Here is a 27,285-nt window from a genome sequence, read left to right as displayed (position 1 = left end):
CGCAGCCTTACAGGGATGCAATATATCTAGTTCTTCTTCTTCTTCTTGCACAGCCGCCATCGGCGCTGTGCATTCTTTTTACCGCGTTCTTCTTCTTTCTTCTTCTTCTTTCTGTCAACATCATTAAATCAACCATCGTAGCCACATGCTTTCAGCCATGTTGATCATAGTTGGTCACTAGGACTATTGGGTGGTGCAACATATGTCACATGATCAACTTCCGATCAAATGTCATCCACTTCCGGTCAGTGGCCAAAAACGCGATTTTCACTAAAAATGCTACTCCTCCCACATATAACATAGCATCGTGACGTCACTTGCACACATACATCACCTATAGCCAGTTTCTAAAAGTCCTTCACAGAATTGGGATCAAAGGTCATTAAGGGGTCACTTCCGGTAAAAGTCTGAAAAATTTGTAAAAAATATTCAAAAAATCACTGTCTTTACATATTATATAGCAGAGAGTCGCCATTAGCACACATGCATTGCTACTAGCTAGGGTCTTTAGGATGCCTACAGTTTTGGGGTCAAAGGTCATTAAGGGGTTACTTCCGGTCAAAAATTAAAATTATCAAAAAAGTTTAAAAAATTTTTATCTCAAAATGTAAACAGACCAGAGTAATATAATCATCATACATGAATCAGTGTTACCTGATGTATCCATGGTATTTTTATTTTGGGGGTCAAAGGTCATTAAGGGGTCACTTCCTGTTTTTAGCTAAATACCTTTAAGAAATTTTATCTCGACAACTAAACAAAGTAGAATTTAAAAAAAAAATTAAAACAATGCATTTTGTCGGTGTACATGAGGTTTTTTTTCATTGAGTTCAAAGGTCATTAAGGGGGTCAAAAGGTCAATCATAAATTTAAAAAAAAATCAAAATCCATGTATAAGTTCCGATTAAGCTGAAATTCACCAGGAATATTCCTTATGACATCCTAAGCACTATGTAATATTTTTGCGGGGTCAAAGGTAATTAAGGGATCACTTCCGGTTCTCACAGATTCGGGGTCATAACTCATTTGTCACTGCTGGCTGTGCATGCTCGCGGTCGCAGGCGAACGCAATCAGATCTCGTTCTTCTTCTTTCTGTCAACATTTGATATAATTTGCTCTAGCTCCTTCATTATTTGACCGATTATGACCAAACTTGCGCACAAGCTCTACTACCCCAGCTTTTACATTTGACATGACCCATTTGGGGTCAAGCGTCACGCATGAGTAATTTTGGCTAAAAATGTGATTTTTACCAAAATGCTTCTTCTCCTACAGATTACATGGTACAGTATTGAGATTTGCACATTGACCTTGGCTATAGCCGGGGCCTATGGGGTCCTCACAAATTTGGGGTCAAAGGTCATTAAGGGGGTATTTCCGGCACATAACCAAATACCTTCAAAATGCTTCTTTTCCTACAGATTCTATGGTACAGAGATGCGACTGACACATATGCATTGACATTAGTTGGTGTCTATGGGGTCCTCACAGATTTTGAGTTCAAGGTCAAACAGGGGACAAAAATGGTTGATTACTGAAAATCACTTTAAAATTCAATATTTTCTGCATATTACGTGCTGTGATCATCAGAATAATGCCAAAAGGGCTCTAGCATTATGTTCATATACGATTGTAATCAGATTTGGCTTAAACATGGAGGAGGGGTCTGTTTTGGGGTCAAAAGGGTAAAATTCTAAAGTTTGTCCAATTTAAATGAAAATTAGTATATGTGATCTTGATATGATTCAAAATATATTGGAGGTCATTTCAAGGTCACCAGAGGTCAACGAAAGGTCAAAAGGGGTCAAATTCTAATATTTGTCCAATTTAGATGAAAATTAGTATATGTGATCTTGATATGATTCAAAATATATTGGAGGTCATTTCAAGGTCACCAGAGGTCAACTAAAGGTCAAAAGGGGTCAAATTACAAAGTTTATTCAATTTGAATGAAAATTAGTATATGTTATGTGGATATGATGCAAAATGTGGTGAAGGTCATTTCAAGGTCATCAGATGTCATTTCAAGGTCACGGCTAGACTTCGCAGCCTTACTAAGGATGCAATATATCTAGTTTCTTCTTCTTCTTCTTCTTGCATCGGCGCTGTGCATTGTTTTTACCGCGTTCTTCTTTCTTTCTTTCTTCTTCTGTCAACATTATCATAATCGGCCATCGTAGCCACATGCTTTCAGCCATGTTGACCATACTTGGTCAGTTGAACCGTTTGGTGGTGCCACAGATGTCACATGATCAACTTCCGTTCAAATGTCATCCACTTCCGGTCAATGGCCAAAACTTGGATTTTCACTAAAAATGCTACTCCTCCCACATATTACATAGCACCGTGACGTCACTTACACACATGCATCATATATAGCCAGTGTCTAAAAGTTCCTCACAGAATTGGGATCAAAGGTCATTAAGGGGTCACTTCCGGTAAAAAGTCTGACAAATTTGTAAAAATATTCAAAAAATCACTGTCTTTACAAATTACATAGCAGAGAGTCGCCATTAGCACATATGCATTGCTACTAGCTAAGGTCTTTAGGATGCTTACAGTTTTGGGGTCAAAGGTCTTTAAGGGGTTACTTCCGGTCAAAAACCAAAATTATCAATAAAGTTTAAAAATTTTTATCTCAAAATGTAAACAGACCAGAGTAATATAATCATCATACATGAATTAGTGTTAGCTGATGTATGCATGGTATTTTTATTTTGGGGGTCAAAGGTCATTAAGGGGTCACTTCCTGTGTTTAGCTAAATAACTTTAAGAATTTTTATCTCAACAAGTAAACATAGTAGACGTTTTAAATTAAAATTGAAACAATGCATTTTGTCGTTGTACATAAGGTTTTTTTTTCATTGAAATCAAAGGTCAATAAGGGGGTCAAAAGGTCAATCATAAATTTAAAAAAATCAAAATCCATGTATAAGTTCCGATTAAGCTGAAATTCACCAGGAATATTCCTTATGACATCCTAAGCACTATGTAATATTTTTGCGGGGTCAAAGGTAATTAAGGGATCACTTCCGGTTCTCACAGATTCGTGGTCATAACTCATTTGTCACTGCTGGCTGTGCATGCTCGCGGTCGCAGGCGAACGCAATCAGATCTCGTTGCACATCCGCCATCGGCGATGTGCATTCTTTTTACCGCGTTCTTCTTCTTCTTCTTCTTCTTTCTTTCTTTCTTCTGTCAACACTATGATCAGCCATCGTAGCCACATGCTTTCAGGCATGTTGACCATACTTGGTCAGTATAACCGTTTGGTGGTGCCACAGATGTCACATGATCAACTTCCGGTCAAATGTCATCCACTTCCGGTCAATGGCCAAAACTTGGATTTTCACTAAAATGCTACTCCTCCCACATATTACATAGCACCGTGACGTCACTTACACACATGCATCATCTATAGCCAGTGTCTAAAAGTTATACCACAAAATTGGAATCAAAGGTCATTAAGGGTCACTTCCGGTAAAAGTCTGAAAAATTTGTAAAAAATATTCAAAAAATCACTGTCTTTACAAATTACATAGCAGAGAGTCGCCATTAGCACACATGCATCGGTATTATCTAGGGTCTTTAGGATGCCTACAGTTTTGGGGTCAAAGGTCATTAAGGGGTTACTTCCGGTCAAAAACCAAAATTATCAAAAAAGTTTACATTTTTTTATCTCAAAATGTAAACAAACCAGAGTAATATACCCTTGATACATGAATTAGTGTTACATGGTGTATGCATGGTATTTTTTATTTTGGGGGTCAAAGGTCATTAAGGGTAACTTCCTGTTTTAGCTAAATAACTTCAAGAATTTTTATCTCAACAATTAAACATAGTAGAATTTTTTAATTAAAAGTGGAACAATGCATTTTGTCGTTGTATATAAGGTTTTATTTTCATTGAGGTCAAAGGTCATTAAAGGGGTCAAAAGGTCAATCATAAATTTAAAAAATCATAATCCATGTATAAGTTCCGATAAAGCTGAAAATTCACCAGGAATATTCCTTATGACATCCTAAGCACTATGTAATATTTTTGCGGGGTCAAAGGTAATTAAGGGATCACTTCCGGTTCTCACAGATTCGGAGTCATAACTCATTTGTCACTGCTGGCTGTGCATCCTCGCGGTCGCAGGCGAACGCAATCAGATCTCGTTCTTCTTCTTTCTGTCAACATTTGATATAATTTGCTATAGCTCCTTCATTATTTGACCGATTATGACCAAACTTGCGCACAAGCTCAACTACCCCAGCCTTTACATATGACATGACCCATTTGGGGTCAAACGTCACGCATGAGTAATTTTGGCTAAAAATGTGATTTTTACCAAAAATGCTTCTTCTCATACAGATTACATGGTAGAGTATCGAGATTTGGACATTTACCTTGGCTATAGCCGGGGCCTATGGGGTCCTCACAGATTTGGGGTCAAAGGTCATTAAGGGGGTATTTCCGGCACATAACCAAATACCTTCAAAATGCTTCTTTTCCTACAGATTCTATGGTACAGAGATGCGACTGACACATATGCATTGACATTAGTTGGTGTCTATGGGGTCCTCACAGATTTTGAGTTCAAGGTCAAACAGGGGACAAAAATGGTTGATTACTGAAAATCACTTTAAAATTCAATATTTTCTGCATATTACGTGCTGTGATCATCAGAATAATGCCAAAAGGGCTCTAGCATTATGTTCATATACGATTGTAATCAGATTTGGCTTAAACATGGAGGAGGGGTCTGTTTTGGGGTCAAAAGGGGTAAAATTCTAAAGTTTGTCCAATTTAAATGAAAATTAGTATATGTGATCTTGATATGATTCAAAATATATTGGAGGTCATTTCAAGGTCACCAGAGGTCAACGAAAGGTCAAAAGGGGTCAAATTCTAATATTTGTCCAATTTAGATAAAATTAGTATATGTGATCTTGATATGATTCAAAATATATTGGAGGTCATTTCAAGGTCACCAGAGGTCAACTAAAGGTCAAAAGGGGTCAAATTACAAAATTTATTCAATTTGAATGAAAATTAGTATATGTTATGTGGATATGATGCAAAATGTGGTGAAGGTCATTTCAAGGTCATCAGATGTCATTTCAAGGTCACGGCTAGACTTCGCAGCCTTACTAAGGATGCAATATATCTAGTTACACAGCCGTGACGTTAGTCACGGCTGTGTCTTTTTTCTTACAGGTTCTTTCTTCTTTCTTTCTTTCTTCTTTCTGCCGACCACTTCATTTGCTCTAGCACTTACATGCTTACACCGATTTTGACCTTACTTGGTCACAACCATCATTGACCATGCCCCTACATGTCATATGAAACTCGTGGGGTCAAAGGTCACGCAGAGGTCATAGGGGTCAAAAACGTGATTTCAACTAAAAATGCTTCTTCTCTCACAGATTACGTAGGACAGTGACACCACTTGCACACATGCATTGTTATTATCCAGTGTCTATAGGGTCCTCACAGATTTGGGGTCAAAGGTCATTAAGGGGTCACTTCCGGTATAAAACGAAAAACTTTCAAATTTTTTTATTTGCTAAGACAAACATAGGACAGTAACGGTATGTTCACACATAAATTGTAGTTATCCTGTGTATATGTGGTATTTTTATATTTAGGGTCAAAGGTCATTAAGGGCCACTTCCGGTATAATACGAAATACGTTTAAAATGCTTCTTCTCCCACAAATTACGTAGGACAGTGACACCACTTGCACACATGCATTGTTATTACCCAGTGTCTATGGGGTCCTCACAGATTTGGGATCAAAGGTCATTAAGGGGTCACTTCCGGTATAAAACGAAAAACCTTCAATTTTTTTTTATTTGCTAAGAAAAACATAGGACAGTAACGGTATGTTCACACATGAATTGTGGGTACCCAATTCATATGTGGTATTTTTTATTTGGGGTCAAATGTCATTAAGGGGTCACTTCCGGTATAAAACGAAAAACCGTCAATTTTTTTTTTATTTGCTAAGAAAAACATAGGACAGTAACGGTATGTTCACACATGAATTGTGGGTACCCAATTCATATGTGGTATTTTTTTATTTAGGGTCAAATGTCATTAAGGGGTCACTTCCGGTCTGAGACGAAAAACCTTCAAAATGCCCCTTCTGCCACAAGTAACATAGCAAAGTGGTGCCACATGCACCCATGCATTGACATTAGCCAATGTCTATGGCCGTTTTCATATATTTTGGGGTCAAAGGTCATTAGGGGTAACAACACGGCTGTGTTCGTGGGTTAGACCACAGCTTAGTCTAGTTCTTCTTCTTTCTGTCAACATTTAACATAATTTGCTCTAGCTCCTTTATTATTTGACCGATTATGACCAAACTTGGGCACAAGCTCCACTACCCCAGCATTTACATTTGACATGACCCATTTGGGGTCAAACGTCATGCATGAGTAATTTTGGCTAAAATGTGATTTTTACCAAAATGCTTCTTCTCCTACAGATTACGTGGTACAGTAATGAGATTTATACATTGACCTTGGCTATAGCCGGGGCCTATGGGGTCCTCACAGATTTGGGGTCAAGGTCAATAAGGGGGTATTTCCGGTACATAACCAAATACCTTCAAAATGCTTCTTTTCCTACAGATTATATGGTACGGAGATGCGACTGACACATATTCATTGGCATTAGCTGGTGTCTATGGGGTCCTCACAGATTTTGAGTTCAAGGTCAAACAGGGGACAAAAATGGTTGATTACTGAAAATCACTTTAAAATTCAATATTTTCTGCATATTACGTGCTGTGATCATCAGAATAATGCCAAAAGGGCTCTAGCATTATGTTCATATACGATTGTAATCAGATTTGGCTTAAACATGGAGGAGGGGTCTGTTTTGGGGTCAAAAGGGATAAAATTCTAAAGTTTGTCCAATTTAAATGAAAATTAGTATATGTGATCTTGATATGATTCAAAATATATTGGAGGTCATTTCAAGGTCACCAGAGGTCAACGAAAGGTCAAAAGGGGTCAAATTCTAATATTTGTCCAATTTAGATGAAAATTAGTATATGTGATCTTGATATGATTCAAAATATATTGGAGGTCATTTCAAGGTCATCAGAGGTCAACTAAAGGTCAAAAGGGGTCAAATTACAAAGTTTATTCAATTTGAATGAAAATTAGTATATGTTATGTGGATATGATGCAAAATGTGGTGAAGGTCATTTCAAGGTCATCAGATGTCATTTCAAGGTCACGGCTAGACTTCGCAGCCTTACTAAGGATGCAATATATCTAGTTCTTTCTTTACACAGCCGTGACGTTAGTCACGGCTGTGTCTTTTTTCTTACAGGTTCTTTCTTCTTTCTTCTTTCTTTCTGCCGACCACTTCATTTGCTCTAGCACTTACATGCTTACACCGATTTTGACCTTACTTGGTCACAACCATCATTGACCATGCCCCTACATGTCATATGAAACTCGTGGGGTCAAAGGTCACGCAGAGGTCATAGGGGTCAAAACGTGATTTCAACTAAAAAGGCTTCTTCTCTCACAGATTACGTAGGACAGTGACACCACTTGCACACATGCATTGTTATTATCCAGTGTCTATAGGGTCCTCACAGATTTTGGGTCAAAGGTCATTAAGGGGTCACTTCCGGTATAAAACGAAAAACTTTCAAATTTTTTTATTTGCTAAGACAAACATAGGACAGTAACGGTATGTTCACACATAAATTGTAGTTATCCTGTGTATATGTGGTATTTTTATATTTAGGGTCAAAGGTCATTAAGGGCCACTTCCGGTATAATACGAAATACGTTTAAAATGCTTCTTCTCCCACAAATTACGTAGGACAGTGACACCACTTGCACACATGCATTGTTATTACCCAGTGTCTATGGGGTCCTCACAGATTTGGGATCAAAGGTCATTAAGGGGTCACTTCCGGTATAAAACGAAAAACCTTCAAATTTTTTTATTTGCTAAGAAAAACATAGGACAGTAACGGTATGTTCACACATGAATTGTGGGTACCCAATTCATATATGGTATTTTTTTATTTGGGGTCAAATGTCATTAAGGGGTCACTTCCGGTATAAAACGAAAAACCGTCAAATTTTTTTATTTGCTAAGAAAAACATAGGACAGTAACGGTATGTTCACACATGAATTGTGGGTACCCAATTCATATGTGGTATTTTTTTTATTTAGGGTCAAATGTCATTAAGGGGTCACTTCCGGTCTGAGACGAAAAACCTTCAAAATGCCCCTTCTGCCACAAGTAACATAGCAAAGTGGTGCCACATGCACCCATGCATTGACATTAGCCAATGTCTATGGCCGTTTTCATATATTTTGGGGTCAAAGGTCATTAGGGGTAACAACACGGCTGTGTTCGTGGGTTAGACCACAGCTTAGTCTAGTTCTTCTTTCTGCCGACCACTTCATTTGCTCTAGCACTTACATGCTTACACCGATTTTGACCTAACTTGGTCACAACCATCATTGACCATGCCCCTACATGTCATATGAAACTCGTGGGGTCAAAGGTCACGCAGGGGTCATAGGGGTCAAAAACGTGATTTCAACTCAAAATGCTTCTTCTCTCACAGATTACGTAGGACGGTGACACCACTTGCACACATGCATTGTTATTATCCCGTATCTATGGGGTCCTCACAGATTTGGGGTCAAAGGTCATTAAGGGTCACTTCCGGTATAAAACGAAAAAACCTTCAATTTTTTTTTATTTGCTAAGAAAAACATAGGACAGTAACGGTATGTTCACACATAAATTGTAATTACCCTGTGTATATGTGGTATTTTTTTATTTAGGGTCAAAGGTCATTAAGGGCCACTTCCGGTATAAAACGAAATACATTTAAAATGCTTCTTCTCCCACAAATTACGTAGGACAGTGACACCACTTGCACACATGCATTGTTATTACCCAGTGTCTATGGGGTCCTCACAGATTTGGGGTCAAAGGTCATTAAGGGGTCACTTCCGGTATAAAACGAAAAACCTTCGAAAATTTTTATTTGCTAAGAAAAACATAGGACAGTAACGGTATGTTCACACATGAATTGTGGTTACCCAATTCATATGTGGTATTTTTTTATTTGGGGTCAAAGGTCATTAAGGGGCCACTTCTGGTATAAAACGAAATACCTTTAAAATGCTTCTTCTCCCACAAATTACGTAGGACAGTGACACCACTGGCACACATGCATTGGTATTACCCAGTGTCTATGGGGTCCTCACATATTTGGGGTCAAAGGTCATTAAGGGGTCACTTCCGGTATAAAACGAAAAACCTTCAAAAATTTTTATTTGCTAAGAAAAACATAGGGCAGTAACGGTATGTTCACACATAAATTGCAGGTACCCTGTGTATATGTGGTATTTTTTTAGGGTCAAAGGTCATTAAGGGCCACTTCCGGTATAAAACGAAATACCTTTAAAATGCTTCTTCTCCCACAATTTACGTAGGACAGTGACACCACTTGCACACATGCATTGTTATTACCCAGTGTCTATGGGGTCCTCACAGATTTGGGGTCAAAGGTCATTAAGGGGTCACTTCCGGTATAAAACGAAAAACCTTCAATTTTTTTTTTATTTGCTAAGAAAAACATAGGACAGTAACGGTACGTTCACACATGAATTGTGGTTACCCAATTCATATGTGGTATTTTTTTTATTTGGGGTCAAATGTCATTAAGGGGTCACTTCCGGTCTGAGACGAAAAACCTTCAAAATGCCCCTTCTGCCACAAGTAACATAGCAAAGTGGTGCCACATGCACCCATGCATTGACATTAGCCAATGTCTATGGCCGTTTTCATATATTTGGGGGTCAAAGGTCATTAGGGGTAACAACACGGCTGTGTTCGTGGGTTAGACCACAGCTTAGTCTAGTTATTATTATGTTGGCAAATAGTGTGTCAAATGCTACAGGCAGTTAAAATTAAAATGTTAATACATTATTGTACTGAGTTCCTGTTTTGTTTGTGAATATCAACCGAATGGCGTCTGTATACTCACTATTCTCTATAAGAGATTATTCGTATGGATTTCTATTGTAATTCTATTTTTATAGATATTTTTAGCAGCACTACCCCAAACAAGTATACAAAAGTTTAATAATTGGAATTATACAATAAGAAACACCACCCCTTTGGTAGACATGTTTTATACACCAATGCCTCCTCTCCAGTAGACAAGGGTTAAGATTACAAAGTACTCCTATATTTCATGACATATTCTTCGATACATTGTCTATTTGATTATTTCCTTTTGAGCTCTTCGTCAATTAATTGCCATAAATTTTGTTTTTGTGACAATTTCGAGTTTGGTCCCAGCAAACACAAAAACGTTTTAAAAACGTTTTAAATAAGTTATAATTTGGCTTTTGGTTTAGGTAAAAACGTTTTAATAACATTAAAATGTCGGGTTATTTAAAGGTCATGATAACGTTTTAAAACGTTTTGTATGAAAATACACTACAACAATATTTTTAAATGTTTTCAAAAAATGTTATTGTAAACTATTTTTGAAAAACATTTTTGCCAAATATTGTGTCAATACTTAAATAACATTATGTTAAAATGTTTAAACCCAGCAATCACATAAATGTTCTTAAAATGTTTTTTACAAAACCTTTTAATAACATTTAAATGTCGGGTTATATAAAGGTCATGAAAACGTTTTTGAAACGTTATTGAAAATATTTTGGACAAACATTTTTCGCAAAATATTGTTTCAACCCCAAAATAACATTCTGTTTAGAATGTTTTGTATCAAGTTTTCAAGAATGTTTTTGGAATGTTATTAAAACGTTTTATACCGTTTATATAACCCGACATTTAAACGTTTTCTGTAAAACATTTTTGTTTGCTGAGCACTAGATTATCAAAAAATGTTTTTTAAGGGCTGGGGTATGAGCGACCTTGAAGTACGGGTATCTGGAGAGGGGAAGCAATGAGTTACCCCAAATCACAGCGGCAGGTAGTGACTGGGCCACCGAGTGCTAATATATATTTATTTTGGAAGGTTCTTGTTTGTTTTAAATTTTGGGGCGTTTTTCCAAAATTTGATATTTTTGGTGATATTTCAAAAAAGCGACATGCCAAAGACAACTCTTTGGGCACATAGTTTGTTATTGTTATTGCAGTTCTTTTCCGCATACCTATGTTAACATTCGATTGGGTGATTTACTAATATTATATATTTTATGACTGCAATTTGGCGTTTTCAATGCGTTTTACACGTATCTTGAAATTAACGCAAATATCTAGTCACGCTGCTTTTAGAATTGTTACCTGATCGTCGGCTTTTGCAGGCAACAGAATGCAGATTGGCTCACGATAGATGTCGTATTCCTCTATGTGGTTCACTTATTGATAAAATGAGTTTATATTCCTTGTAACAACACACACATTGCCGTCTGGTAACCGGGCCTGGTACTGATTTTGGGACAGCCATAGACTTCAGCGCCGTATCAAATCTCATAAAAACCACACGACTGACGACTATGTGTTTATGTTTCTCGCACGAAAGCTTGTGTCTACATCTATTACTATACTTCTTTGGAAACGTTGACCTTTGACCATTCTTTGTATAACGCCCTGATATGACCTTGATATGTTCGCTTGATTGGGTACGTTATAGCATCCATTTCATTGAGGACCTAGGACTTGGTCAGTAGATAATACTATACAGGGATTCAATAGTTTAACATGGTGTGTGAGCATGGTGAAAGACTCATTTTGATGATTAGGCGCGGACATATTAAAGGTACAGGTCCTTTGCGTGTATAGCAGAAAATTATAATTGAATGTGTGAATAGAATGTTTGGAATTTTGCAACTAAAATACTAACTGCATTCTGCATTATGTATTTATTTATTTATTTAGGCCTATGCCTATTTATTTATTTACTGACTTATTTATTTGGTATATTAGTTAGTAGGCCTAGTTAGTAATATTCCATGATAGGCCTACGTCGGTTTATTATTGATTGTTGATAACTTGACAACTTGATTGATTGATCGATTGATTGTCATTTCACATTATATTCCTAGTTTATAGGCCAATTTGAATAGCATCGTATATTAGATAAATGGACCTATCAGTATTGATTTATTCTATTCAGCAATATCAAGGATTACTATCAAACTTCTCATAGCTAATTGTCAGTTGGCTCAGTGGTAACGCGGTAGGTTTTACAACACACAGGTCCCGGGTTCGATTCCCACCTGTGCCTATTTTTTGCAAGGCTGAGAAAAAAAATGAAATTTCTGGACTGCAAACTTATTTGGCGCGCGATCTGAGCTGGTCCTTTTCTGGTGGCTGTGTCTGTAACAGGCACACTCCCTCTGCATCCAAACCAGGGTCACGCTCATTTCACCTCCCTTAAGGTTATGAAAACGTTTTATACTCTTAATATACCCTTTATATAACCCGACATTTAAACGCTTTCTGACAACCTTTTATAACCTTTTGCGAATGATGTCGAAAACGTTTTGTGTTTGCTGGGGTATTATCTAGACTTATATCTCTACCCTCAATATTAACAGTATTGCCATTTTTTCGTTCGCTATGTATCCAGGAACATAAAGTTGGTCTTGTTAGTATCCACGGACAATTCATTGGCTTTAAACTAATCTTTACAATTTATAGCTCTTTTTGATAACATCGAATAGTGTATCCACATCTTCATTCCAATAAGTGATTGTTGTATCATCAGCAAACAAAACCAACTTCAGTATAGTGGAAACATTTACAATATAACCGATATACTGTATAAATAATAAAGGGCCTAAAATTGTCCATTGAGGAACACCACAAAATATCTATCATAATATACAAGAGTTGACACAGGTATGGAATGAGGTTAGTTCTTCGAGTTCTATTGTTACTGATGTGACATATCATCTTCGAAACCTTTCTAGGATTCGTAGGTATCTTGATCGTGATACTTGCCATCTTGTCATCATCGTGCCCTCATCATGTCTAAAATCGACTATGGCGATGGACTGCTCCTAGAGTCAAATAAAACTGACATTCAACGTATTCAATGCATCCAGAACTGGGCTGCGAAGATGATATGTCAAGTCCGTAAACAAGATCATGCACTATGATGCAACTTCATGTTTGAAAGAACTGCATTGGTTGCCTGTGGAAAAAAAAAAAAAAATTGTGTTTAAAGTACTTTTATTGATCTACAAATGCCTGAATCATATGGCTCCCAATTAACATCTCCTCTTGTATCACTCTCAATCAACCTGGTAGAGCTGGACTGCGCTCAGCATCTGACACCACACGACTGACAGAGCACAATACATCCAAACTGCTGAAGTCTGCTGAGCGCGGGGCCTTCTACTATAATGCTCCCAGAATGTGGAATTGTTTACCTGTTAATATCCGTGAATCTGCATCACTTTCTGTTTTTAAGAAGTCTCTTAAGACATATTTGTATAATTAATTATATTTTTGCTCTGTATATATTTTGCTTGTGTACGTATATATTTTGGCCTTTTGCCACCTTCAATATTGTTTGTAGCGCTACGCTCTTTATGTAGCAGCGTTTATAAATGCTCAATATGTATGTATGTATGATGTGTTGCTTCCTCATGGCCGGCTGTAAAGACTGTACAGTACTTTTAGATGTGATAATTCTATGGCGCTTTACAAATGTTGCTTGGCATTCCTTTCATCAATTAATTCCATGGTTTTACCACGATCTGCTACGATCTAAATCTTTTTGACAGTGTGCAGAGTCATTTACTCTCTAGTACTGTTGAACAGTTATTTCAGAATACTTTTCAAATTGTGTTGCTGACTTCTATGTTTCGGCCTTCAATCGGTCACCATACTTGTCCAGTAGAGACAGAACGACGCCATTCGTCCATCCAAACCCAACCTGTCATAAAAAAGTTAAAATAAAATTAACCCCCTGAGCATTACCTGCCGATCTAACATTGCCTCTGATTGGTCAATTACATGATATCTTCATTTTAGTCACCAATCAAAATGGAGCTTTGCAAATAATTCACCCACATTTTTTTGTGTGGAGAAATTATTCTAACAATGTTGCTGATTGGTCCAATTGATAATGAAAACATCTTTTTGATCAATAGGCAGGTAGTTCTAATGGGGTTAAAAGAATGCATATACGTGCTTTTTCCGAATATTTCTACTTTAACCCGGGCCTAAGCACCGATTAAAACTTTAGGATAACTGGAGTTAGGCCTGGATGCTTTCGTTCTGTTCCAGGACTTATGTCAGACACCGCATTATATTATATACAACCATCTCGTTGTAACGTATTTATTTAAAGTGTTTATGTGTCTTACCTGGTTACTGCTAGTGAATTCACCTCCATGGCCACTTGCTTGTTTTTCAACGTCGTACTATTAATAAAGAAAATAAAAAATATTCAATGTTTGTAAATTATGTAAGTTTACATTAAAGGTAAATTACTATTGAGCACGAAAAGCATCAGAAAAGGCGCCACATATAACATCATGTTGTATCCATAATATAAAAGATTTTCAAAAATACCTTTTCAAACATGAAATCCTCGGTTTGATAAACTCGCCAATTCGTCGTTATCCATTTCTGAGCGATCTGAAATGCAAGTTCCTTTGCTTTGGGTAAACTGGTTGAATCTAGTGCAGTTATCAGCATGTCTTGCAAAGGGGGCCAAGCATTAGGGAAATCCCATTGCTCGCCTGTGTTTTGCTGAGATGTTGGAACACCGCCCGGAAAAATGAAAGCATCTGATTTCTAAAACAGCAATAGAAATAGAGCAAAATAGAAATGGTAAGATGACTTTCGGTTAAATTTTAATTTGAAAATTCAGTTTTTACATCATGCTTAGACCTAATGTCAATTTTCTGAAAGAATTTGAACCTTGCAACTATAATTAAGCCAAGGCACTTCGATTTTCAAATATTGTTCAGTTTCAAAAGCCCAAACTTTTGGTGTACTCTCATTTTGACCTGACTGGGCTATTGCAAAAAATGGTCGGACTTCAGCTACAGCAGAGCTCCGAAATCATGCGGTTTAACTATCACATGGATTCTAGGTATAATATAAAAAGAAAAGGAAATGTCAAACAAAGTAAGTCAATTGGTCGTTACAAACTTGAAATTACATGATTTTTCCGTACAATGTTGAATTTCCAACAATGGGGATAAGGTTCCAGTTGGTTTTGTAAAGAATGTTTGGAATAACAATTTTTGCTTGAAAAAAAAGTTTCCATAAATGTTGTGTACTGATCTTGTAATAGCACAAAGAATGTTTCTAATTCATTACGTTGCATACCCTTAACCAATCAGCCTTAACCAATCAGTCTTATTTTGCCAACGTTTTGGTGAAAAATGGGGTAAGTAACTCAATTCAATCATACTATATGGGGAAAATAGGCCTATATGTCTGGAATGACACCTGTTACTAACTGTCAACATTTGACACCCCGTAATTGCCTCATGTGAAGGTCACATCCGGGAAAGCTGGACTGAACAAGGTCAGTGATATGTAGCTGATTACCCTTTGCATGTGTTATATATTCCACTTGGCTGTATGACAAAATGGGTGAACTGGTTATTTCAGTCACAGTCACAGTAACAAACCTCTTTAAGAATCACTCCAAGTTTTCCTGAAAATTGAAATAATTCATTGAAGCATACTCTGGCCCAAATAGGCATGTACTTTCTAGAATGACACCTGTTGTACACACCGACTACTTCAGACCATGTTTCAACGGTCAAAGCCCCGTGCATTGTATGTTTTAGGATTCTCGCATATTCATGAGGGCCGATTGTCTTTGTGCCTTGTCTAACAATCACGCCAGCGTTGCGTGCCTTCGCATATTATACGCGGTTGAGCGTTGCGTGCCTTCGCGACTAGACCGTAAAATCGCGATTAGACCGCGATAGACCGTAAAAATACGCGGTAAGTGCGTAGCAGTTTTGCCTATCGCATTTGAAGAAACAATCGGCCCTCATTATCGGGTAATGCGGAGGGAGACTTTGACTGCTTGTACGCGGTATGTTATATTTTTCGTCCATGGTTGTACCAACTTTCAACAATCGGTAACTCACTAACCTCTAAATATGCAATGACCTTCTCCGCTACTTCATTGCTGCCTTCATCATGCTTAACAGTGTCATCAAATGAATCGATCCAGAGCGGCGTGATATTTGACAGATAAAATTGATATCTGTTGGATTGAGTCTGAAGATCAAAATCAAACCAAGCACCCGCTTCTTCCACCCAGAAGATATCCTGAATAGCTTGACGACGTGCCAAGTACGCATGGTGGTAGTGAACTCTTTTGGTAGTCTCACCTATGAAATCAAAGTTTGATACAGGAAACGCCTGTTAAAATGAGTATAGTTGTGGAGCATTGGCCCCGGGGCATTGGCCTATTCCAGTTGAAATCCACACTACCCTTGTGGAAGATTTTGGAGATATCTTCCACAGCGGGAGTATGTTTTTCAAATGTAATTGGTTAGGGTTAATCATTTGGAAACCCATACTCCCCCTGTATTATGGCTTTACATATATCTTCCACAACTGGGGTGAGTATTTCAAATGGAAGTTACCAATACCTAAATGTTGATTCTATTTGAAAATATTCTTTAGCTAAATCTTCCATAGGGGTAGTGTGGATTTTAAATGGCGATAGACGTCCATTCGTAGAACAGGAAACATGGTATTTTGTGTAATATACCATCTTGTATTATTTTTTTTTATTGGGACGCTGTGCTTCAGCGAACATAATAACTAGCTTTTATAATATAACCAAGTGATACTTCAAGGTTACACACTGGTACCTTTCATTTTAAAAATATATCTGTATTTAATTCAATGAATCGATTTGAACATTATCATTAACAAATGAACTTTATCTTCTTTAAGTCACTCACCGCAGATGTCAAAGAATTTCGCCAGTAGTTTCTCATTCAAACATAGAAAGCTGTTGAGATCGACAGGTAATATGTCAGTTGTACAAACAAAGGTAAGAAGAGTTTTGCAGCCTTCTTGACACCATCTACTTGAGAAATTCCAACCACTCTCTGCAGTTGATGTAATGTGTGCGTAAATTGCAGCTGTTCCTGAAAAAAAAAGCGCGGGAAATTTGATTGTGATATTTTGAATACGTTACTTCTTCTTAGCGTGTCCACAGCACAAGATTAAACGTGTTGCACACATTTTTCGGCATTCTCATTGGAAATTGCTAAGTCAGCAGTTGTGTATGTTTACTGCAGTTGAGGGTAACACGTAGGTGTTCCATTAATTGTGGCTCTGTTCCACAATCGCAGGTTACATCTGCATTCTTTTACGCTACGGATCATCTTGGAGATAGTCAGTGAGACATAGGTCGGTCTTCTTTACGGTATCACTATTAAATTCATCAGATTAAAAAAAAATCACGAGATGAATCCAAGATTAAAGTCCTTACCCAATCGATTAAAATTTAGAACTAAGCTGAAATTAAAACTTTTAGAATCTGATGGATTGCAAATTAAATCCATAATACATGTATCAATTTTCTATATCTTAGCATGGATTAACTTAGATACTGATTCACGACTTGTCCAATTTAAGATTTGATTAAATGTTTAAAAATATGTTTATCTTGATAAAAATCCAGAAAAGCATAGTTTGCATTATGTAGGACATTTTGTTACCACGGAAACTTGTCAAAATAGGTAATAATCAATAGGACTGAATGGGTACTGAACCATTTCGCTGTGTTACGCAGGTTAAAAATGTCCTATATTCTTTTTGTGATTAGTGTAACAAAACAAACAATTTGAGACCATTTTCATCATAAGCGGAGGATATTTTATGTTTGAGCCAAGTGGAATCCAATGTTGTCCTTTAACCTTTTCACTATAACTCGTACGTAGGTCAAAGTATATATTTTATTACTTATCATGCTTATGTCCAGAGGAATATTACGAATAGGTTTGACTTTTCAACCAAATCGTAACAATTTTGTTTTTTGACCCCTGTATAAACTTTGATCCTGGATATCTCGAAACGATTCACATCGATTCCCGCTTGTTCTTGAACTTGAATATCTTGTGGGAAAATATTACCTTTATTGCATGAAGCTGTTTCCATGTCTTCACGGTAAGATTCTGGTCTGCATAATAGAGAAAGATACAAGTTTACCTATGTTAGCATATAAAGTAGTTAATGGGGTTACGCATCCTGCACAAGAACAAATAAACACAATGGGGAACGATTACTCGCATATAACATCATTTGTAATGATTTCCGCATAAATAATTATGTTACACGTTGCCCGTTATTGACGTGGAAAATACAATTTTAGAAACAAACCTTGGTTTGTCTGTCTCAACTTTATAACGACACATTTTGTATGTCCTGTCACATCCTGGCTTCACTACATCCACGCTTCGCTTGGTCACCCAAAATTTGTATTCTTCTTCTAGTGCTGGAAGAATGTCTTTGACGAAGTCCAAGTCATTTGTTGCCTTGTAGTATTCATATACCGAGGGGATGAGCAGCGGAGGTTGACTACGATTTGTGTAGTAGATACGATTGCCGTTTGGTACAAATCCAAATCTATAAAAAAAATCAGTTAAGAAATGCATGGAGCAAACAGGGTGTAGCTATCCAAAGCGGGATTTGAACCAGAAACTGTGAGCTGTTTACTGCTCTATTATAATCATGAGCATGCGTCCAATTTTGTAAATGACAGTTACTTAACAGGTGCCATCGACGATTCAAATCATAATCATAATCTCAGAAGAGTTTATATAATTATTAAATTGCAAAAATGTTATTGCATCGTCAAAAATATTATATAAAACAGTTTACGGACTATGGACGGGTCCTACAGCAGATACCTGAATTTCAGATAGTCTAACCTGTTTATTCAATTTTTCAATGACAATATATGAAAAGTGATTAACAGTGATTAAAAAACGCAAACAACTAATGCACCGAACAGAAATCGTGATAGGAAACTTATTTTTGGAGGACGGTCTTTTTATTGGTGTGGAAGATCAAATTAGGGAAAGGGGAAAGGCTCGCAACTTACCTTTTTTCCTCAGTCGCCAGTGGCTTAAAGCTTTTTTAACTGTGCAGAACATTCACTATATAGGTAAAAGGTTGTGACGGGGAAAAGGAACAGATTGCTTTTTCCTTGCGTATGGACCAGATTCCCTGTATTGGGAGCTTGTAGGGAGGCTTAATAACTTGCGTGAAGGTTCGCCACTGACTGACCAGTCAGTTTTACATTCAATACCGGTGAAACATACGGCAATAAAAGTAAAGGGTTTTGCATAAATGCATAACACGCTGGGACCGCCACGTCGCTGGGGATCGAACCCGTAGCATTCTGATCATGGAAGGCTGTAACGTACCGCCGCTGTGCCACCGTGACAAACTGATAGAATACTTACCGTTTGACCAGGTCTACGAAGTTGGATAACATTCCTCGCACGGTTTGAGTCATGCCAGACACAAGTAAGCCCTTTATAATCCAGTAAGTATCCCTAATAGAAATTAAATATAGTAAAATAGTTGGGATAGCAATACTTCTCAATAAATATTTTCAAAAAGATAAAAAGAAGTTTATAAATGTTATTTATGGAAGCATTTTTATGTATTTATGGAAGCGCTTTTAACCATTCAAAACATGTAAAGTGACGGAACAGTAACCATCTCTTAAAATTACGGACAAAAATAAGCCCTTCTGTAAAAATATAAACCATGCCTTCGGAAGATAAAAAAAATAACGTAACTTAAAGTAACATCGACACATTTGTTTGCATTCCATAATGTCGTCATAGCCACATACCGACAAATACCATATCACTATAAACCGTACCTATATAACCCGTATAAACACATTACATAAAGTAATTACCCCCTTGCGAGATAACTCAAAATATATGTATATAAAGTTTTAAAAACTGAAATAGTAAACAGAGGCCCAGTTTTGTTCTGACATCTTTTGTTGCCATGGTAACCATTTAAATAAAAGAGATGCAGATTCGTAAATTACACTTAAACCAATTGAAAATGTTGCTTTTCTTGCCAGAGTGCCTGGTCTTCACTGGTCACCGCGGGTCATCCTTGACCAGTCATGTAGAGAATGTAAAGGTACAGTGACTCTATACTTTTTAAAATTTAAGCTACCCAGATAATATGCAGCCCTCATGACGAATCACAGTAACCTACCAGTAATATTGCTCCCTAAATCGCTCTCCAGGTATGATAAATGGCTTGTCAAGATAGATCATACTGTATCGTTCTGGATTCAGAGATATTTCTGATATAACCTGCAGGAGTGACATTTAACAATTAATTTAAATGAATGGACGCTGTGGTTTTTAAACCTCAGAATCCTGTACATGTACAGAGCTGTTTGCTACAAGGATGATGAGGCAATGATCATTGTTCTCGAGGCGACTGGTTAAGTGAAAATTCGAAGAAAGGAAAAAATGGTTGATCTGAACCTGCATAAAATGATCACGTCGCCCTCTATAGTTGGCATACCACCAAGGAACGTTTATTAGTAATCCAGTATTCGTCGGTATGCAGCCTTCATGACGAATCACATTGACCTACCAGTAGTACTGTTCTCTGAACCTCTCACCAGGTATGATAAATGGCTTGTCAACATAGATCAGACTGTATTGTTCTGGATTCAGAGATATTTCTGATATAACCTGCAGGAGTGACATTTAACAATTAATTTAAATGAATGGACGCTGTGGTTTTTAAACCTCAGAATCCTGTACATGTACAGAGCTGTTTGCTACAAGGATGATGAGGCAATGATCATTGTTCTGGGCGACTGGTTAAGTGAAAATTCGAAGAAAGGAAAAATTGCTCTGAACATGCATAAAATGATCACGTCGCCCTCTATAGTTGGCATACCACCAAGGAACGTTTATTAGTAATCCAGTATTCGTCGGTATGCAGCCTTCATGACGAATCACATTGACCTACCAGTAGTATTGTTCTCTGAACCTCTCTCCAGGTATGATAAATGGCTTGTTAACATAGACCAGACTGTATCGTTCTGGATTCAGAGAAACTTCTGCTCTAACCTGCAGGAGTGACATTTAACATTTTGTTGAAAATAATGCATTATCTATAGGAAACAGGAATTTACCTTTTTTGCCGTATTTCCTCAGAAAAGAAATATCCTAGACAGTGTAAACTATTCCTCTGCTGACTTCTTTTTATATTTCCAGCAATTTGAACCAAAAATGTGCCAAAATAGGTGATATATCTTCCTTACCGGCTTTATTAGGTCACAATAATTATCCTCACTTTAAAATTTAAATTTAGATTTTTGCGCGTTTCGCGCGTATTTGTTAGCATAAAATCAGTTTGGTAACGAGTCACCGTTGTCAGTGGGACGATTTTGCAATTTCCCTTCCTTAGAAATGTTGCCAGAAACGCCACTGCTCTCTATAACCGATCGTATTTTTGTCGATCGGTTATGCTCATCACAATGTTTTATAGCCCAATCCAATACTCACTTTCCGTCCTAGTTTCTTCCATAAAGAATGTACTATTCCTGCCCAGTCTCGTAATGTCCCGTCCTTGATAATGGATAGAAATGCAGGTCTAAGATATAGGTGTAAAGAGAAAAACTGAATGGTAAACTTTTCATATTATTTGGCTAAACAAAAAACGACACATTTTGTTGCAAAATTTGGTCACGCATGCCGCTACTCCGTTGAAATATAATCTCAAATATCAAGTGAGGTAAAAGCGTAAAGAAATGTTTTCGACCATATAATACATTATTCAGGCATAACTCATGTCCAGGGGCGTAGCAAGTGGGTGGAAAGGTGGACGAAGTCCGGGGGCCCTGATGGTTCAGGGGCAAATTCGAAATGAAGTGGATTACGGATTGGGCTGATAAAGGAGATGTAAGTGGTTCAGGGGCAAATTCGAAATGAAGTGGAATAGGGATTGGGCTGACAAAGGAGATGAAAGTGGCCCGCCCTGACCCTTGTCCATAGGCCCCGAGGCTCTTCCTACGCTCCTGCTCATATCATGTCAGGTATGTGTCCATAAATTATGCCTGCTTTGTTTGGCAGTGTGTTTTCTTTTCTTGGCACTTTAAATTCCCCAAACATGTTTTGTTGCCATGTAGTTAAAAATATTTTCAGTCAACACAGAGCGTACTTCTTACCTTTCCTTCCAATCATCTGGTATCCACTGCTCAAATTCCGTCCCTGGTTCCTCAAAATATTCGGAAACAAAATCATGCAATACACGCGGGATACCCTGGTCGTCCCTAATCCAAGGGTCGTCTATTGCGTCAAACGCAGCGAGTGTTTCCTCTATCGTAAGAATGTTAAATACAACCGATTTAATATGATTGAATTTGTTTTCCTGATCAATTTAATTGCATGAGAGTGGATTCCCAAAATATCATTACTCACCAACTCTTGCAAGGGGTTTTCCCATCTCTCATATCTCGCTTTAAATTGTAAACAAAGATATACAATCAAATTAATTTACTTAGGTTACACCACAGAGTCCATGCCGCTGGAGGTTTGGAGTATAAATGTTTAATTGGGTGATGGGCCTGATATATATATATAGAAAACACCATGTGGTACAATCGGACCATCTACTATTAAAGGCCCATTCAGTGATTTGCTCATCCGGACGATCGTAAAAATCATCAAAATTCAGATTTAAGAGATTTTGGTACCTTTGTAATTGGCATAGATGTGCTAACATAGCCTGCTAGTGGTTCGGTCGAAAGCCGTGTATTTTAGACAAAATAAAGCATTTGCATGATTCTGGACTTTTGATACTGACAGTACAAAAAGTCCGACTCGAGATCGAAAGAAGCTCACTCTCCACGTACCAACACGCGTTGCGTATTGTTTCTACTACTTATTACATCAGTAGCTACTATTTTAAACAAAATACACAATTTTAACTGTTTTTCATATTTGAATTGACCGTTAGTTTGCCTCAGTGACCTTTAATTGCTTATTTTGTTTTCTACTACAAAATTAAGCGTCTGTTTTAAATCAATTTAGACTCTACTTCCCCGTGTTAGAAACACTGGACTAGGAAGTTTTTCCAGTCGAGTGGTGGCGCACTGTACGAAAATCTCGATTTTCTCGAGTCGATCTGAGTTGAAGTAGAAAACCTTTCTAAAACTTCTGTTTTTTGACTAATTTGTCGAGGTATTCAGGGGAAAAGTGGTTTAATGAAATGCTGTAGACTTATGCTTTATTTCTAAGCAATTCTGACAAATTTCCATTTTTTTTTATGTTCCTGTGAAATCACTGAAAGGGCCTTTAAGTGCTAACCTTCCTGGTGTATACAAGACACGGCAGTTAATTCTCACCACGCGGGCGTCGACTGCAGACGACAAATTTCAATTATTTTTTAATTAAAAAAATTAAGACTTCTACAATCTCAGGACCATATTTGGAATCAGCATGAAAAATTCATTAAAATGAGAACAAACAAGCCTAGTATTGGTTCAGTGGTTCTTAGGATAGATCTTGATATTTTTAGAAAATATCGTAAAACTTAACTTTTTATGCTGAAGCCTATGGCTAGCACACAGAGCATTAAAATAACCTTACCTGGTGATCTTTTGAGGTGCATGTCGACAAAGGTCTTGCTGTCATCAAATAATTTGGTTCCCTGGACGGCATCAAGTAATTTCCCGTCACAAAATATGTTCCTAAAAAAAGAAAAGAGACCATAAAATACACGATCACAATATGAACTCGGAATTTAACTCAACAACCTATGCAATTCAAACGTTGATCCATACATACCTATAAGATTATTAACCAGGACTAATATTCAATGAAAAGTAGTCCCGTAAATTACAATCAGTATACAGTTTGATTAGCTCGTAATCGGTGGGAATTGTTAGGCTTTTATTACTACGCCGAAAAGTAGACCCTCATTAAAAGTGTCATAGTTGACCAGCATGGTCTCTAATAGAAACAAAAAACAACGTATTGGACTTGAATGAATAATTTGATGCCGCAAGACATTTCTCGAAATAAAATATATAGATATGAATCCGCGATGCTATAAGACCCGCCGATTACGACCAGTAATCAGTATAAGAACAGGTGGGAACAATAATACTCAGTTTAACATAAATTATATCTGTATAAAAATTATTGCTTATTATTTAGGTTTAGAGTTGGGAGAGGTTTTAGGTTAAGAATTCGATCATAAACTTTGGGGATATTGGACATCATGGTTAGGAAATTTGAACTACACCAAACATCTTTGTGAACACTTGATTCATTATCTCGTTTGGCTGGTCACAAAAAAACAATGAGTGAAATGGGTGCACCGCTCAGTCCGACACGCCGCTAGTCCGACACGCCACTAGTCTGACACGCCGCTAGTCCGACAACACAAATTCCCTATACTTAGAGGTGCCTCAGTCCGAAAATGAAAAGCACGGCGCTAGTCGGAAAAAATCATGCGCTAGTCCGAAAATGAAAACCACTGCAACAGTCCGACACTCCGCCAGTCCAGCGTTTTCAGTCCGACACGCCGCTAGTCCGAATCCGAAATACAATGCGCTAGTCCGAATTTGGAAAACACTTCTTTAGTCCGACACTGCGCTAGTCCGAAACTGAAATCCATGGCGCTAGTCCGTAACTGAAAACTACAGCGCTAGTCCGAATCTGAAAAAAAATGCGCATGATGCAGTCATGTCTACAGTAGAATTCATCTCGACCTTTGCAGGACTTAACCCCATTAAAAGCTATTAAACCAAGATAACACTCATTGAAACAGCTCAACTGATTAAATCGGATCTTCTCTGGCTGTGCACATGTGACTGTTTTCATGTGCGATATCGCAATAAAGTTTGCGTATTATAGCTTCAGTTGGGTAACCGATTATAAAGGAAACGAAAGGAAACAATGGTATGTGTACTTTTGTTCACGAAATGAGACAATGGCGTGCTTTTTGTAAACCAGCATTCTTGAAAATGAGCAACATAATGATTGTTGACTTAACACGGTTTGGAAATAATTTCTTCATATTTTTGGTGTTATCTGTCGTTTACATATCCTTCCTAAAACACAAAAGTACGACCCTCTCCAAACACCTAAATTAGCTAAAAATTTAGGACATGTTACAAAACTATATTGTCTAGAATTTTAGAAGAGTACTTTTAATATTGGCCGGTTATTTTTCACACAGCGACGTTAACTAGGCAATGTACTATTACCTATAACATTAACTAAAACACCAAAGTACGAATATTTCCAAACATCTAAATTAGCTAAAAATTTAGGACATGTTAAAAACTATATTTTCTAGAACTTTAGAAGAGTACTTTTAATATTGGCCGGTTATTTTTCACACAGCGACGTTAACTAGTCATATCCCCATACTTTTAACGTAGGGCTATTTGTAGAGGTCACGCGTCAATGGGAAAGAGCACTGTGTATTGTGTATAGGAAAACGGACAGTAACTGCAGTATGGTATGTCCGAATCTGAAAAACACTGCGCTAGTCCGAAAAATCAGACTAGCGCAGTGTTTCCCCCAATTCAAATTCGGACTAGCGCAGTGTTTTTCAAATTCGGAATAGCGCAATGGTTTTCAGATTCGGACTAGCGCAGTGTTTTTTAAAATCGGACTAGCGCAGTGTTTTTCAGATTGATTTCAGCGCAGTGTCGGACTGAAGGAGTGTTTTCCAGATTCGGACTAGCGCAGTGGTTTTCAATTTCGGACTAGCGCAGTGGTTTTTATTTTCGGACTAGCGGCGTATCGGACTGGCAGAGTGTATTTTAGATTCGGACTAGCGACGTGTCGGACTGGTGCGGTGCACTTCAGATTCGGACTAGCGATGTGTCGGACTAGCGGAGTGTCGGACAAGCGGCGTGTCGGACTAATACAATACACACGGTTGATTTCGTGCAAAAGCCAAATACGACATTTATTGTGAAATTGTTCCCATTTATTCTTAATATCAATTGATCTTTGTTGTCACTGCTATGGACCGTTACCATTCACACGAGAACACAGCTAGAGTAACAACTTCAGTAGAGAAACTCGACATGAGGTCATGTGACTTGAAAAGAGAACTCACCTCTCAAAAGAATCCTGACCACTATGTTCAGGGGTCTGGGGTGTTGGATCTGTTGGAAAGCGTTCTGAAATGAGAGTTTTAAAAACATAATTATCGTTAATATTGATAAATACGAGTCATTTGCAGGGTGCCTGATCTGGAAAATAGGTTTTTACCTAGCTCGCAGTCCATTGATTTTGTGTGGCCGGCACTTGCTATCGGGGAAATGTACACAATAAGTTCGCACCGTAGCGAGATAGACACCCATATGATAAAGGGCGCGACGATGGGATGTTTCTACGAGCATATAGCGCGGGGAATGTAAAATAGAGTTGTTGGGAGGGAGGAGTGGCTAACTCCCACAACATCCGCGGGAGTCTGGACCAATAATAGCCACGGCATGACTTTATCTGCTACCTTTTATGCTTACCTAGACTGAAGTGATGTATTCCTCGCTCATATTCAGCTTCGTCTGCTGACACTTTCAGATTCAATATGGCCCTATCTTCGTCACGAGCAAGAATAATCCTGGTAAGTTCATTCTTTAGCAGGCCAGTTTTGTACATTTGCCAGAAATTGTCAAGCTGTTCTCTCTTGGAAAAACGTATGAAAATGTGGATCGAGCCATACGCAACTCTATCAATCCTTCCAATGCAATTTGTAGCGAAAAATCTTTCCACGATTGACTTTTGCTCGTTAAAAGCCTGGATCAGTTTCGCGTTCTGATCTATTAAAACTGACATTTGTTGTTCCAAACGTTGTTGTTTATTTAATGTTGCTTCCAATGTCATCTTCATTTTCTAAAACACAGAAATTGTTGGGGAAAACAATTATGCTGGTTTCACATTTTCTGCCGCTTGCCGCTTCATCATGCCGCTTGCACTTGTCTGCAAGCGGAGCGGCACACCGCTGAGCGGCAAGCGTTATGAATCTGAAAGCCGCTGTAGCCGCTTAGCACCGCTCCAAAATCGTATTTTGTTTTAATACGTCAGAGCGGCACCGCTCCGAGTTGACTTGACTGCAACTCATGACGGTGTTGCCGCTTGGGCAAAGCGGTGGAGTGATCGATATATCGACTTGCCGCTGGTCACCGCTAGCGTTTCTGGTGCGACTGCGCAGTGAAGCAAAATCATCGTCAGAGCGGCAAAACGGCAGGAAAGTATGAAACCAACATTTGTTAATTAAAATGCCATTCTTT

At 37.8% G+C, this 27,285-nt stretch overlaps 1 protein-coding gene across 3 annotated transcripts; it reads right to left on the bottom strand.

Annotated features, from left to right (window-relative positions):
• Positions 1–13,182: 13,182 nt before the first annotated feature.
• Positions 13,183–26,984, bottom strand: LOC140170108 (trehalase-like). Of its 3 annotated transcripts, none has more exons than XM_072193437.1 (14): positions 26,518–26,984; positions 26,109–26,172; positions 23,618–23,718; positions 22,195–22,345; positions 21,533–21,620; positions 20,994–21,094; positions 19,439–19,531; positions 18,351–18,596; positions 18,104–18,150; positions 16,925–17,113; positions 16,101–16,342; positions 14,553–14,777; positions 14,345–14,401; positions 13,183–13,911 (listed from the first exon to the last, which is right to left on the bottom strand). In XM_072193437.1, exons 1-14 carry the CDS (start codon positions 26,882–26,884, stop codon positions 13,834–13,836), a joined length of 2,049 nt encoding a protein of 682 aa, XP_072049538.1. In that variant the 5' UTR covers positions 26,885–26,984; the 3' UTR covers positions 13,183–13,833. The 3 variants fall into 3 exon arrangements, with proteins under 3 accessions (XP_072049538.1, XP_072049536.1, XP_072049537.1); XM_072193435.1 differs by lacking the exon at positions 20,994–21,094 and adding an exon at positions 20,610–20,710 and having other exon boundaries at positions 26,518–26,983; XM_072193436.1 differs by lacking the exon at positions 20,994–21,094 and adding an exon at positions 20,220–20,320 and having other exon boundaries at positions 26,518–26,983.
• Positions 26,985–27,285: the final 301 nt, after the last annotated feature.

This window comes from Amphiura filiformis, chromosome 14, assembly GCF_039555335.1.
Source record: "Amphiura filiformis chromosome 14, Afil_fr2py, whole genome shotgun sequence".
Taxonomy (NCBI): Eukaryota; Metazoa; Echinodermata; class Ophiuroidea; order Amphilepidida; family Amphiuridae; genus Amphiura; species Amphiura filiformis.
The sequence above is the reverse complement of the archived record's forward strand: the minus strand, read 5'-3'. Positions and strand labels throughout refer to the sequence as shown.